We start from the raw sequence: 15,570 nt of genomic DNA, 5'->3' as shown, positions 1-15,570 counted from the left end.
CCAATGCTTTTGTAATGGAGACAGAATTGTGATCACTATCTCCAAAATGCTCTCCCACTGAGAGATCTGACACCTGACCAGGTTCCTTTCCCAATTCCAAATGAAGTACAGCCTTTTCTCTTGTAGGCTTATCTACATACTGTGTCAGGAAACCTTCCTGAACACACCCAAAACTCCACCCCATCTAAACTCCTTGCTGTAGGGAGATGCCAATTGATATTTGTGAAATTCAAATCTCTCATCATGACAACCCTTATTATTACACCTTTCCAGGATCTGTTTCCCTATCTGCTCCTCAATATCCCTGTTACTATTGGGCGGCTTATAAAAAACACCCAGTAAAGTTATTGACCCCTTCCTGTTCCTAGCCTCCACCAGAGACTCTGTAGACAATCCCGCCATGGCGTGCACCTTTTCTGCAGCCGTGACACTATCTCTGATCAACAGTGCCTCTTTTGCTTCCCTCCCTGTTCTTTCTGAAACATCTAAAACCCAGCACTTGAAGTAACCATTCCTGTCCCTGAGCCATACACGTCTCTGTAATGGCCACCACATCATATCTCCAAGTACTGATTCACACTCTAAGCTCATCCGCTTTGTTGACAACACTCCTTGTGTTAAAATAGATGTATCTCAAACCTTCAGTCCCTTCTCTATCACCTGCCTATCCTCCCTCTTGCACTGTCTACAGGCTTTCTCTATTTGTGAGCTAACCTCCTTTTCTCCAGTCTCTTCAGTTCGGTTCCCACCCCCCAACAATTCTAGTTTAAACTCTCCCCAATAGCCTTAGCAAACCTCCCCGCCAGGGTATTGGTCCCCCTGGGATTCAAGTGCAACCCATCCTTTTTATACAGGTCACACCTGCCCCAAAAGAGGTCCCAATGATCCAGAAATCTGAATCCCTGACCCTTGCTCCAATCCCTCAGCCACACATTTATCCTCCACATCATCCTATTCCTATTCTCGCTGTTGCACGGCACAGGCAGTAATCCCGAGATTTTTTTTCAGGACCTCTTCCCTTTTCCTACCTATGTCATTGGTACCAATATGTACCGTGGCCTCAGGCTTTTCTCCCTCCCACCGCAGCATATCTTGGACGCGGTCCAAAACATTCCGGACCCTGGCACCTAGTTTCTTTCCTGCGTCCACAGAATTGCCTGTCTGACCCCCTAACTATAGAGTCCCCTATCACTACTGCCTTCCTCTTCCTTTCCCTACCCTTCTGAGCCACAGGGCCAGACTCTGTGCCAGAGGCACGGCCACTGCAGCTTCCCCCAGGTAGACTGTTACCCACCCCCCAAACAGTACTCAAACAGGAGTATTTATTGTCAAGGGGTACAGCCACAGAGGTACTCTCTAGTACCTGACTCTTCCCCCCTCCTGACTGTGACCCACTTGTCTGTCTCCCATGGCCCTGGTGTGATTGTTCTGCTTTTAATCTAGGCTCGTAAAAGGCACAGAATCAAGCAGCGAAGAAGAGCCTGCTTCTCTAACACACACAGGCGTGAAAATCACAGAAGGCCATGTGAGCTCTGACCAAGGTTTGTATACACACAGCTAACTGGTCACCGCACCCAGTGAACAGTACAGTATAGGAACAGGTCCCCTGGCACGCTGTGTCTGTGCCAGCCCTTATACCAAATTAAGCTCATCCCCTCTGACTGCAGCTGCTCTGTAGCCCCACCCTTCACCACATGTAGAGGTGGTTACAGTTACATGAACAGGTACACAGAATTGGCTAGGGGGCAAATGAGACTGGCTCAGACAGATTACTTGGGCCCTAGGGCATGTTTCTGTGCTGCATAACTCCATGACTCTGTGTAGTCAATTACACAGTCCCCAGGGCTTTTCATATGTTAAATCTTGAACACAAAAAGGCCAGAAAATCCTAGAAACTGTGAGGCAGGGAGGGGCTTGGCCTGAAATTTCTCTCTATATATGCTGCCTGACCTGCTGAGTTCCTCCAGTGTTTTATGTGCATTATGGAGAATTAAAGTGGCAGACAACAAATGGTTTGGCTGCCATTGCAGAGTAAATGGCTGTGTTCTCCAAAGCAAGTCGCCTAATCAATATGGAGATGACCACGTCATAAGTACACTAAACCCTTCCACTGCCTGTTTAGAACATTCGGCCCAGGATGTTGTGCTGACCCTTTAATCCGCTCCAAGTTCAATCTAACCCTTCCCTCCCACATTGCCCTCCATTTTTCTTTCAAAGATTGCAAGGTTCAATTTGACATAAAGAGCATTTTCCTGTTCAACTGTATGGCATTCCTTCCAGTTGCAGATTAATGACACCTTTACCTTGGTGCTCCAAGGAATGATTGGATAGTATCTGATGCCAAGGACATGCTGATCAAAGCATGCTCCATAATGTGATTCCAACCTTCTTCCCCACCCCACCCCAACCCCACCCTGTACTAATGCTGCAGGAGCTGTGACATCCAAACTAATCACCCCAATGGTTTCTTCATTGTTGCCGGTGACTTCAGTCATGTCAACTTAAAAACAGTCCTGCCAAAGTTCTACCATCATGCCAACCAGAGGAGAGAAAATATTAGACCTGGTCTGTATATATACACCAGCATTCATGGAGTCCACAAGGCCGATTTAATTTCCCTGACTTTCACTTGGGATACTCAGACCACATGTCCATTTTGCTAATCCCTGCATACAGACCACCCATTTACAGTGAGATCAGCACCCAGCAGCAGTTGCCACCTCAGCTCTGCAGGACTTGTTTCAAAAGCACAAACTGGAGCATATTTAGGGAAGCTGCTACCTACTCTCATTAGATCAGCAATGATGAATATGCAGGATCGGTGACTACATAGGAAAATGTAGTAAGGACATTACTGTGATTAAACACGACACTGCCAGGGCAAATCAGAAACCACGGCTGACTGTAGAGTTCCATGCATTGTTTAAGGATTGGGGTGCTGCCTTCTGATCAGGGGATAAGGTGACTCTGAGGTCAACGAGCTGAACTCTCCTGTGCCATAGGAAAGCAAAGCGAAAGTACTTACAGAAAATTCACAACCATCTTTGTGACACCAGAGACGCATGGCGCATGTTGCCAAGCATACAAACCATTACTGATTACAAGTCCACCCTGTGTGTCAACGACAGAGATACCTCCTTTCCTGATAGGCTGAATGCTTTCTATGTATGGTTTGACCACTTGAATGATGTGACATCCTGAGGAACAGGAACCCTGTCTGGCCACTGCTGAGGGATTGTACGGCCCAGCTAACAGAGGTCTTAACAGACATCTTTAGTATCTCTTTGCAACAGTCCACAGTCCCTGCAGCCTTCAAGGTAGCCACCATCATTCTGGTGCCCAAGAGAGCAACAGTAACTTGTCTAAATGATTACTGCCCAGTGGCACTGATATCAACGAGCATGATGTGCTTTGAGCAGCTGGTGATGGATCGTGTAAAATCCCACCTACATTGGAGTCTTTCCAGTTTGCCTACTGCTGAAGCCACTAATGATGCCCTAGCCTCAGCCTCATTCTGCCCTGTCCCACCTAGAAAACGATGCCTCAGACACCACGATTTAACACAATCATCCCTCAGAGGCTGGTGGGTAAAATGGGACAGTGCCCCTCTCTGTCACTAGACTTTTAACTTGCTGACAGAAAGACTCCAGTCAGTCTGAGTTGGCCGCAATATCTGAAGCTCCATCACACTGAGCACTGTGGCCCCGGTGTTGTGTACTCAGCTCACTGCTAGTTCATGACTGTACTGCCGGATCCAGCTCAAAGTGCATCAAGTTCACTGATGATTCAACAGTGGTTGGCCTCATACAGAGACGAGGTAGAGAGGCTTGTCAGATGGTGCAAGAACAACCACCTAAGTCTCAATGTGGACAAGACAAGAGAAAATTGTGGACTTCAGGAAGGCACAGGCTGACCATTCTCCATTGAAATCAATAATAAATATTATTTATTTATAGAGCATGTTCATACAAACTATGTAGTTCAAATTGCTTTACAATTGGATAAAGTGCAAACAAGAAAATAAAAGACAAAAAAGATATTAGTTAAAAGCAAGGTTAAATTGGTTTTGAGTAGCATTTAAAAGTGTCAAACTGTCCTGTCTCTGTTCCTGTTCACACTGAACACCTCAGACTTTCGGTACAACTCTGAGTCTTGTCACTTGCAGAGGTTCTCTGATGACCTTGCAGTGTATCAGAGACAAGCAGGAGTTGGAGTTCAGAGGGCTGGTGGACAAGTTTGTGGAGTGGTGTGAGAGGAATCACCTGCTCCTGAATGTGATCAAAACCAGGGAGATGGTGATTGATTTTAGGAGGATGAGGACTGTGACGAGTCTTCTATACATCCTGGGAGAAGAGGTTGCTCCCAGGTTGAAGAGCACAAATACTTGTCCGTTCACCTCGACACCAGACTTGACTGGAAAACCAACACCAAGGCTGTTTACAAGAAGGGGATGAGCTGACTATTTTCTCAGGAAGATGAGATCCTTCAATGTGTGCAGCAGGAAGTTGGAGATCTTTTACCTGTCTGATGTAGCGGGTGCAGTCTTCTTTACGGCTTTATGTTGGGGGAGCAGCATTAGTTCTGGGGAAGCAAAATGCAAAATAAACTCATTAATAAGGCTGGATCCTTCCTTGGCTACAACCCGGACTCTTTTGGGTTAGTGGTGGAGAGGAGTCACTGAACAAACTGTTATCCATCATGGACAATCAGGCACATCCTCTCCACAACCTACTGAATAAGCAGCAGAGCCCCCTTTCGAACACTCATTCCGCTCCGCTGTCACAAGGATCCTTACAGAAAATCTTTCCTGCCAAATGCTATCAGCATTTCACCTCTGTGTGACAGAACATACGTTATAGTACAATAGTCTCTGCTTTATTATTTTGTGAAATTATTGTGTATATTATTATTCACATTATTTTTCGTTAAGTCTACACACTGCTTAGTGTGTTTTTAAATGTTGCTGCTGTAACAAAATAATTTCGCACTTGGGATCAATAAAGTACTTATTATTATATTACAGGTTTAGGTATTGAGTTCCATAATTTAGGAGCAAAGTTCAAAAAAGCTGACCTGCCAATTAAATTTTGAAGGAACACACAATATGCTTGAGGAATTCAGCAGGCCAGGCAGCATTTATGGAAAAGAGTACAGTCAATGTTTCAGGCTGAAACCCTTCAGCAGGGCTGGAGAAAAAGATGAGTCAGAATAAGGTGGGGGGAGAGAAAGAAGAACCACAGGGTGATGGGGGATGGGGAAGAGTGAACTAAAAGTTGGGAAGTTGAATTGTGAAAGAGATACAGGTCTGGAGAAGGGGGTATCTGACAGGAGAGGACAGAAGGCCATGGAAGAAAGTAAAGGGGGAGGAGCACCAAAAAGGAGGCAATGGGAAGTAAGGAGATAAGGTGAAAGAGGAGAATGGAATGGTGGGAGGTGGGGCGGGCATTACTGGAATTCTAACAACTTTCTATAGGAGCATCATCGAGAGTGTCCTGTCTGGCTGCGTCATTTTGTGATATGTAGGCTGCAAGACCTGACAGAGTATAGTAAAAACTGCCGAGAAGATCACCAAGATCTCCCTCGCCCCTAGTTCTATTTGTGATATTTACCAGGACTGTTGAGGATCCCTACTATCCATCCCATAATCTCTTGGACCCAATACCATGAGGAAGGAGGTACAGAGAGATCAGGACTAGGACTGCCAGACTTCCCTCAGGTTGTGAGACTGACAAATACCCTGCCACCACCAAGGTCTCGTCACTAGGAAAGTGAGCTATCTGAATTATATTTTATTACTTATTTGTGGTAATAATGTGTTTTATGTGCTGTGTGTGATACATGTATTGTGGGTGCACTGTGGTCAGAAAGAACATATATATCTATCATCAGCTGACAGCATTCTTGAACTTGAAATGAGCGACACCAACATAACTACTATCTGCTTCCCTTTCTTACAGAGGTTAGTTTTCTCAGGGCTTGCCAGGAGTTCTACACAGACTCTGATGAGATAGGGGTGACATCCAGTGATGTAGTGCCCAGCTCATCTCAGATCGGTGGTCCATGGACTGGCCGTCCATGGCAACTGGAGCATCTTGCCCACACTGGGGATGTCGCACAGATGGTGGCTCGAAACTTCCGCCTCAGGGACAAGACCGTGCTTCTGCATACCTTTGCTCTTCAGCCGGCCAAATTCACTGGAGTGCAGGCTAATCTTGGAAAGAAGCTGGCACAATGTGAGCTGGCATGTTGTCATGGTTACTACACTATGACCATTTTAGGTAAAGCAACTTCGGAGATGACATCTGGAAAACTTTGGGGTTTGACAATATTTTGAGAGCATAAACCATAAGATATAGGAGCAAAATTAGACCATCAAGTCAGCTCCACCATTTCATCATGACTGATCCATTTCACTCTCCGCCCCATTCTCCTGCCTTCTCCTTGTAATCCTTCATACCCTGACTAATCAAGAATCGATCAACCTCCACCTTAAATATACCCATTATTTGGCTTCTGTAGCCATCTGTGGCAACAAGTTCCACAAATTAGCACTAAAAGAAATTGCTCCTCATCTCCGTTCCAAATGGGCATATCTCTATAATGAGGCAGTGTCCTCTGGTTTTAGACTCCCATACCATAGGAAACATCCTCTCCACATTCTGTTGGGGCCTTTCAACATTTGATAGGTTTCAATGAGATTTCCCCCCCCCCCCCCCCCCCCCATTCTTCCAAATTCCATTGAGCTCCTCATATGATAAGCCTACCATTCCCGGAATCCTTTGAACCCTCTCCAATGTCAGCACGTCCTTTTTTAGATAAGGGGCCCAAAACTTCTTACAATACTCCCATTGAGGCCTCGCCAGTGCCTTATAAAGCTTCAATGCTAACTCTAACAAGTCCACAGTCAGAATCAGGTTTATTATCACTGGCATATGTCATGAATGTTGTTGTTTTGCTGCAGCAGTACAGTGCAAGACATAATTACGGCATAATAGAATTTTTTAAGTAGTATGAAAAGAGAGAAGAATAATGAGAGTGTTAATGGGTTCATAGAGTGTATAGAAATCTGATTGGAGAGATGAAGAACCTGTTCCTAAAATGTTGTGTGGACTCCTCTACCTCCTCCCTGGTGGTGGTAATGAGAAGAGAATATGTCCCAGATGTACATAAGTGTTAGGAAAGAGCATGCAGAGGTGTTGTTTTGGGCTCCATTGAGATCAGGCTGTGATTGGAGGCATAAGTTGCCAGAATCTGGAGCAACAAACTATCTCCTGAAGGAACTCAGCATGCCTGTGGACAGAAAGTAACTGCCAGTGTTGTATGGCAAAACCCTGCCTCAGTCCCTAAACCTCAAGAGCTTGTTTCTTCCCATAGGTGCTGCATTACCAGCGGGGTTCCTCCCACAGAGTTTGTTGGATTGGTACGGAGAATGGGAGGACCAAGCGTAGTGCCTATTTTGTTAGTGCCTAACTTGAGAGTACAAGTTGTGGCAGAGAAAATGACTGTGAAAAGTAGAACAATGCAGTTAGAGTGGGATTTTCGTAGGATAGTGAGGAATAGGGCAGTGGATGGGGCAGAAATGAGGAGTAGTGATGTTATATGGGTTTTCAGAAGGCATTAGATAACATACCTCACAACAAAACGCTAGTGCACAGGATAAGACAGCCTCCTCGGTTTAGAGAGTTACACTATTAAGGAACAACTGAAGAAATGAGATTTGTATTCTTTGGAGTTTAGAAGAATGATGGACAATTGTATTGCAACATTCATGATCCTTAGGGAAAGCATGACAGGATAGTTCCACTAGTTGGAAACTCTTGGACAAGGAGGCATAAGGAAATGCACCAAAGAAGTATGGATGGTTAGGGAGCACTTGCATGGGGTTCTGGATAGGTTTGACCCGTTGAACAGAGAAGGATGGTAGGATGAAAGAACCATGGTTGATGAGAGAAAGAAGAAGCAATCACACTGAAGGTTTAGAAATTTAAAAATCAGACAGGTTTCTTGTGCACTATGAGGTAGCCAGGAAGGAACTTAAGGAGAACCGGAAAGACACATGAAAAGGCCTTGACAAGTGGGATTATGGAAAACTCCAAGATGTTCTACACATACATGAAAAACAGGAAGGTGATTAGAGTGAGGGTAGGACTGATCAGGAATAAAAGGGTCAGAGGAAGTAGGGAAGATCCTAAGTGAATACTTTGCGTCAGTATTCACCAGGGAGTGGGACTTCGGTGAATGTGAGCACAGCAAAGAAAAGGCTAATGTGCTAAAGCATGTGGAGGTTATGAAAGAACCAGTGTTAAAGCTTCTGAAAAAACATCAGGATAGATAAGTCCCTGGAACTAGGTAGGTTACTACAGAAAACAAGGGAAGAGATCACAGTGGTGTTGACAATAACCTTTGTGTCCTCCCTGGCCACAGTAGTAGTACCAAAAGACTAGAGATTGGCAAATGTTGTTCTGTTATTCAAGAAAGATAAATAGGGATAACCCTAGGAAGTATATACTAATGAGTCTTACATCAGAGGGGGCAAACTAACAGAGAGGATTCTTAGAGACAGGATTTATGAGCATTTGAGGAAGCATAGTCTGAAAGGCTTTTTGAGGGGTAGGCTGTGCCTCGAGCCTAATTGAGTTTTTTGAGGAAGTGACAAAACAAATTGATTAAGGTAGAGCGGTGGACTATTCAGAAAGTCAGGTGGCATGGGATCCATGGAAACTCTGTGGACTTGCTCACAGAAGTAGAAGGTGGTACCAGATGGAGCATATTCTGCTTGGAAGTTGGTGACTAAAGGGATCACTTCTGCAGGGATCTGTTCTGGGACCCTACTCTTTTTGTGATTTGTATAAATGACTTGGATGGGGAAGTAGAGGATGAGTTAGAGGTTGTGGATATTGTAAAAGGTCGTCACAGGATCTAGAAAGCAGAGTTGGGCAGAGAAGTGTGTTGTGATATACTTCAGAAGATTGAACTTGAAGGCAGAGTGCAAGGTTAATCAGGATACTTAGTGTGGAGGAACAGAGAGACATTGGGGTCCACATCCATAAAGACCTCAAATTGCTACACAAGTACTTAATGAGTGTTGGCCTTCATTAGTTGGGGGGGGGGGATGAATGAATGAAATGATGTTGTTTCTTACAACCTTCACATACATGAGGAGTAAAAATCTTTATGTTACATCTCCATCTCAATGTGCAATCATAGTAATTTATAATAAATTGAACAGTCAATGTAACATAAAAATACACTCAAATCAGCATGAGTTAATCAGTCTGACGGCCTGGTGGAAGAAGCTGTCCTGGAGCCTGTTGGTCCTGACTTTTATGCTGCGGCACCTTTTCCCAGTTGGTAGCAGTTGGAATAGACTGTGGTTGAGGTGACTCGGGTCCCCAATGATCCTTCGGGCCCTTTTTTCACACCTGTCTTTGTAAATGTCCTGAAACATGGGAAGTTCACAACTACAGATGCGCCGGGCTGTTCTGCAAAGTCTTGCGAATAAGAGAGGTACAGTTCCCATACCAGGCAGTGATGCAGCCAGTCAGAATGCTTTCAATTGTGCCCCTATAGAAAGTTCTTAGGATTTGGGGACCCATACCAAATGAGGTAAAAGAGACGCTTTTGTGCCTTTTTCAGCACACAACTGGTGTGTACAGATCTTGTGAGGTCCTCCTGTAATGCACAACCAGCTCCTTTGTTTTTGCAACATTGAGGGAGAGGATTGAGTTCAACAGGCGCGAGGTAATGTTGTAGATCTATAAAACTTTGGTTAGACCTCATTTAGAGTATTGTGCTAAGTTCTGATTGCCTCATAATAGGAAGGATGTGGAAGCTCTAAGGCTTCTAAAGATAGTGCTTAAGAGATTTTCAAATGATGCTGCCTGAATTAGAGAGCATGTCTTATAAGTAAAGGTTGAGCGAGCTAGGGATTTTTTGGAGTGAAGGAGGCTGACAGGAAACTTAATAGAGGTGTATAAGATTAGGAGAGGCATAGATAGAATGGACAGCCAGCACCATTTTCCCCGGGTGCAAAGGCTAATACTGGAGGATATCTGTTTAAACTATATGGAGGTAAGTTTAGGGGAAACATCAGGAAGGTTTTTTTTACAGAGTGGTGAGTGCCTGGATCACACCACCACGACTGGTTGTAGAGGCTATAACATTAAGAGCCTGTTAGATAGGCATAGGGATATAAAAAAATGGAAGGTTATGGGCTTTGTAGGAGGGTAGATTTAGATTGATTATGGTTTATACAGGTTGGTACAACATCATGGGCCGAAGGGCCTTTGCTGTGCTGTTCATTGTTTTATGAGATTAGGAGATGAATCTCTGGAATTCTCTGTCCCAGACGGTTGTAGAAGCTGGACCTTTCAGGTATTTAAAGAAGTCATCATTTTGAAAGATTGGCGAATTTAGGACTGTAGCAACTGACACATGAGCAATGGTCTAGAATACTTCAGCTATGATGATACTGAATGGCAGGCAGGCTTCAGGGATCAAGAGGCCTTTACATAATGGCTTTCTCTATGAATTCCCCAGCACTAAGTACTCTGGGGTGAAGTCATTCAGTTCAGGGTAGCTCGCTTCCCTGCTATCTGATGTTTTTCCCTCGGTTCACATCATTGGATGGTGCTTATCTGAATAGTTCAGTTGTTGAACAAATGAATCAGGTCTATTTGTCAAACTGTTTGGACAGACAGTTAACTTTTTCTAGTACCTTGGAGCAGCTCTACAGATTTCATTTACTGGGTATGTGCTGGAAGACATTTTAACTGTAGGGACATAATCACCATCCCAACAGTTCCTGATGCTCTCACTGAAGGATCAAGAAAACAGTATCTGAGCCAATCTCTGTATATTTCCCATGGGGAGCCCTACTCAGATCCCCTGTAGAATCTTGTCAACAGGCAGATTCTTATCTTAAGACAACATGAAATGAGGAATTGGAAAGCTGAATAGAAATCTCATGGTTTTTTTTTCCTTTCTCCCTATCACCTTCCAGGACTAAATCGAGAGCTGTCTTTAGATGCTGTCTTTCTCGCCACCGTTCCCGGATTAGACCACCAAGACATGTGCAGTGCCAAGCATGACAAAACTCTTATCTCTGCTTTAGCTCATGGAGGGATACCGTCTGGATGTATTGACTCAGACAGTGAAGTGAGCTTCTCGCAGCCTCCAGGTAAATTTTTCCTCCAGCTCTCATCTTCCTTTCAGGAAGCACTTATCCTTCTTAAATACAACCCCAACTACTCACCAAAACTTTGTCCCAGTCCCTACATTTGGGAGCTAAGAATATTAAGAAAATTAACCACACAGAAATGGGAGTTTGCATGGAGTTTCTGCTCTGTGAGTCTCCTCCCTCTTTTCATCTTTCTCCATCACTGTATCCTCCTACTCCTCTGTCCTTTCCCCTGAAATCCCCCTCCGATATTTGCCTCAAAAATCCTGTACAACTAAGCTCTTCGTTTCTTCCTCCAAATTTATGAATTTGCCAAGTTTGTTTGTCATTTTTAGTTACTGGTCCTGACTTTCAGATGTGCCTGCAGATGCAAAATTCTTCTGTGCGTCAGTCTGGGCAACTGAATAATCTTGTAGTTTTCTGTGGTGGTAGTGTTTTTTCCCTGAGGCAACCGAGTCTGTACAATTACAACTTGAACTGAGAGCAGCGGGAGGTCTGATATTTGCCACTGTACTTTGTGACCAGACGAGGGCAGCCTTGCGCTGTTTGTTGCATTGACTTCCCAAGCAGACTGCAGGTCGGTTTAAGCAACACACACAAAATGCCGGAGGAATTCAGCATCAATTAAAAAGAGTACAGTCGACATTTCAAGCCGAGGCCCTTCAGCAGGACTGGAAAAAAAACAATGAGGAGTCAGAGTTAGAAGGTGGGGGGAAGGGAGAAAGAAGCACAAGGTGATGGGTGAAACCTAGATGGGCAAAGGATGAAGAGCTGGGAAATTGATTGGTAGAGAGATACAGGGCTGGGGAAGGTGGAATCGAATTGGAGTGGACAGAAGGCCATGAAAGAAAGAAAAGGGGTGAGGAGCACCAGAGAGAAGCAATGGGCAAGTAAGATGATAAAGTGAGTGAGGGAGAAGGGGATGGAGTATAGTGAAAGGGGTGGGGGGGGGGGAAGAGGTATACCAGAAGTTCAATAAATTTATATTCATGCCATCAGGTTGGAGGCAACCTAGACGGAATATAAGGTGTTGCTCCTCCAACCTGAGTGTGACCTCACCATGACAGTAGAGGACACCACAGACTGACATGTCAGTACGGGATTGGGAAGTGGAATTCAAATGGATGGCCACTGGGAGATCCTGCTTTTTCTGGCAGATGGTGCAAAGGTGCTCGATGAGGCAGTCTCCCAATCTATGTCGGGTCTCACCAATACACAGGAGGCCACAATGGGGAGCTCCAGATACGGTAGATGATCCCAGCAGACTCTCGAGTGAAGTGTTGACTCACCTAGAAGGACTGTTTAGGGCCCTGAATGGTAGTAAAGGAGGTGTAGGGGCAGATGAAGCACTTGTTCCACTTGCAATTTTAAGTGCCAGGAGGGAGATCAGTGGGGATGGATGAATAGACATGGGAGTCACTTAGGGAGCGATCTCTGCGGAACGCTGAAAGTGGGAGGAAGGGAAAGATGTGTTTGGAGATGGGATGCCATTAGAGGTGGCAGAAGTTATGGAGATTTATGTGCTGGACAGAAAGGCTGGTAGGGTGGTAGGTGAGGACAAGAGGAACCCTATCCCTGGTAGGGTGGTGGGAGGATGGGGTGACGGCAGACATGTATGAAATGGAAGAGATGTAGTTGAGGGCAGCATTGATGATGCAGGAATGGAGGCCCCTTTCTTTGAAGAAAGTCATCTCCTTCATTCTGGAATGAAAAGTCTCATCCTGAGAGCGATGTGGTGGAGGCAGAGGAATTGAGAGAAGGAGAAGGCGTCTTTACAAGCAACAGGGTGGAAAGAGGTATAGTCCAGGTAGCTGTGTGAGTCAAAGTGGGTTTAAAATAGACATCAGCAGATAAGCTGTCTCCAGAGATAGGGGGTGGGGGAGAGAGAGAGAGAGAGAGATTGAGAAAGGGGAGGTGTCAGAAATGGACCAGGTAAATTTGAGGGCAGGGCGGAAGTTGGAGGTAAACTTGAAATTGCTCAGCATGGGTGCAGGAAGCAGCACCAATACAGTTGTTGATGTAGCGTAGGAAAAGTGGGGGAGTGACACCAGTGTAGGCTTTGAACATAGACTGTTTCATATAGCCGACAAACAGGCAGGCGTAGCTGGGACCATGCGAATGTCCACGGCTACACCTTTTGTTTGAACAAAGTGGGAGGAACCAAAGGAAAAATTATTGAGAGTGAGGATAAGTTCTGCTAGACTGAGGTGAGTGGTGGTGGAGGGGCGCTGGTTGGGTCTGGTGTCCAGAAAGAAACAGAAAGCTTTGAGGTCTTCATGGTGGTGGGTGAAGGTGTATAAGGAGTGGACATCCTGAGTGAACCAGGGAACTTGAATTCATTGAAAAGATCAAGAGTGACTGAACTGGGGTGTGGGGGGATAAAACTGAGTCGAGGTATGCAGATGTGAGTTCGGTGAGGCAGGAACAAGCTGAAACAATGACAGGCAGGTTTGTGGATCTTGGGCAAGAGGTAGAAACGAGAGGTGCAGGGTGCAAGAACGGTGAAGTTGGTAGCAGTAGATGGGAGATTCCCTGAGGTAATAAGATATGGGACACAATGGCCTGGTGCTTTTCAGTGGGATAAGTAAGAGGAAGTATCTGAAGTTGTCACTGGGCTTCAACCTTACCTGCGGGTGTGATGGTGAGGTTAGGGTTAGTGCAGAGGGAGTGGAGGACAGAGCATTCAGAAGGAGAGAGGTTGGAATTAGAGGAGTAGTGAAATCAAGTCAATGTCTCGTTGGCAATGAAACAAACAATCCAGAGCAGGCAGAAGACCGGAGCAGGGTGTCTGGGGAGTTGGGGGGGGGGGTAATTGAAGACTAGACAATGGGTCATTGGTGCAAGAATTTCAGCTCAGACTCATGGTTCCCTTGATCCCTGTCTACACACATTCTGAGGTCCCAGTTCAGCTAGAAGAGTTATTATAATATTGATTTCAATGTTACTAGATGCAGGGCAAAGTATATTGATGTATTAATAGGGAGTACCATCTAATGGTCTGACACCAAAATCCCAAGCATGCTAGCTGTTCTACTTTACTGGCTGTATTGACTAATTTGTACTGTCTCCCATCCCAGAAAGGTAAAAAAATTAAAATAGAGAAATCTCCAGTTTTCAATTCCACTAGGAATACCCCATTTTCTAATTCCAACACCACTCCAGTTCTGGCTTCTCAACCGCCCCCAAGTTTAACAATTCCAGGATTGTTAGCCTAGACACAAAATGACTCAACCCAGGCAACCTCTCCCTAATTGTCTGCACCTTCTCCTCCTTTGAGATGATCCGTAAAACTTGATCACCTGCACTCCTATTTCCTTGTGTGGATCTACAAACGCTCAAACAGAGTAAAGGCTCGGTATAAAATACAGGTTATTGTTGCCAGAGTGTACATTTGGCTTCAACATACCCAGGTAGAAAACAAAGTAATTTGCACAAAAGCAAGACGGGCTGAATTGCCAGAGGGTAGTATGTGAAGTTTCTGGTGAGAATCTTTAAGTTCTTAATTCAGGGAACACTTTGTAAAATCCAAATGACACATCAAATGGAAAGGAGTCTTGACAGTTTTTATTTGAAGTCCAAATTCTTCATTTGCTCTTTGACAGGTGACATTCTCAGACCTGCGGCCGGCCTGGAGAAGATGCTTTTCATCTTTGTCCTCGATATCTGCAGCCAAGGAGGCGTCCGAGTTGAAGTCGCTCTCAATCGTGCCTATGTCCAACACCATGCTCTCTGACCAGTTAGGCCTTTTCTATTTATCCCCCTCTTTAATGCCAGCAGTATCACAATGAATACAGTTATGACTTACTGCATTATTTAAAATTCTTTTTATGCACCTTTCGTTCTGCTTTTATGAAAAGAGAAAAATATGTTTTTGTTCCTGTGGAACTGTATCACTGTCATCATTAAAGATGTTTTTTTGTTACAGAAGTTGTGCTCAGGAAATCAGCCAGCAAGCACAGGTACCCTAGCTGCGGTGGGTCCTACTGTACGGATGAATCAGTACCATTGGCCATAAAGGGAGATGTGGTGGCTGAGGTCATCACTGCAGAGTCTGTGCAGGTTACCCTTACTATATTTGCCCATGGGAGCATTATACAGGGATGGGCACACCTGCTCCCATCACAGCATTGCATTAGTACCACAATTGTGTAATGATACAGAAAGGTTTTTCTATATCTGATCAGTTTTTGACTTTTATTCCAAGACTTCTGTTTTGTGTGGATTTTGTTTCAAGGGCAAAATTAAAATGACTGTAGTAACCTGGCCATAGCACAGCCTCTGCAGTGCCGACTTATCACAATAGATGGTTCTGTTCCTCTCTAATCTGAAGAGAGGTAAACAAGTAGGAGGACAGGAATCCCCACTATCCCCTGTACCAGTGAATACCTACT

At 44.8% G+C, this 15,570-nt stretch overlaps 1 protein-coding gene across 2 annotated transcripts in view; it reads left to right on the top strand.

Moving 5' to 3' along the window:
• LOC132397011 (RPA-related protein RADX-like) overlaps positions 1 to 15,570 on the top strand; it is a 108,176-nt gene extending 92,606 nt beyond the window's left edge. Inside the window, exons 12-15 of one of the 2 annotated variants that reach the window (XM_059975224.1) lie at positions 1,444 to 1,541; positions 5,958 to 6,278; positions 11,003 to 11,179; positions 14,782 to 15,565. In XM_059975224.1, coding sequence (XP_059831207.1) covers positions 1,444 to 1,541; positions 5,958 to 6,278; positions 11,003 to 11,179; positions 14,782 to 14,912 — 727 coding nt within the window. In that variant the 3' untranslated portion in view covers positions 14,913 to 15,565. Of the gene's footprint in view, positions 1 to 1,443; positions 1,542 to 5,957; positions 6,279 to 11,002; positions 11,180 to 14,781 lie in introns of both variants that reach the window. The other variant, XM_059975225.1, reaches the window with a different exon arrangement.

This window comes from Hypanus sabinus, chromosome 7 (genome assembly GCF_030144855.1).
Source record: "Hypanus sabinus isolate sHypSab1 chromosome 7, sHypSab1.hap1, whole genome shotgun sequence".
NCBI lineage: Eukaryota > Metazoa > Chordata > Chondrichthyes > Myliobatiformes > Dasyatidae > Hypanus > Hypanus sabinus.
This window is presented reverse-complemented; position numbering and strand designations above follow the sequence as displayed.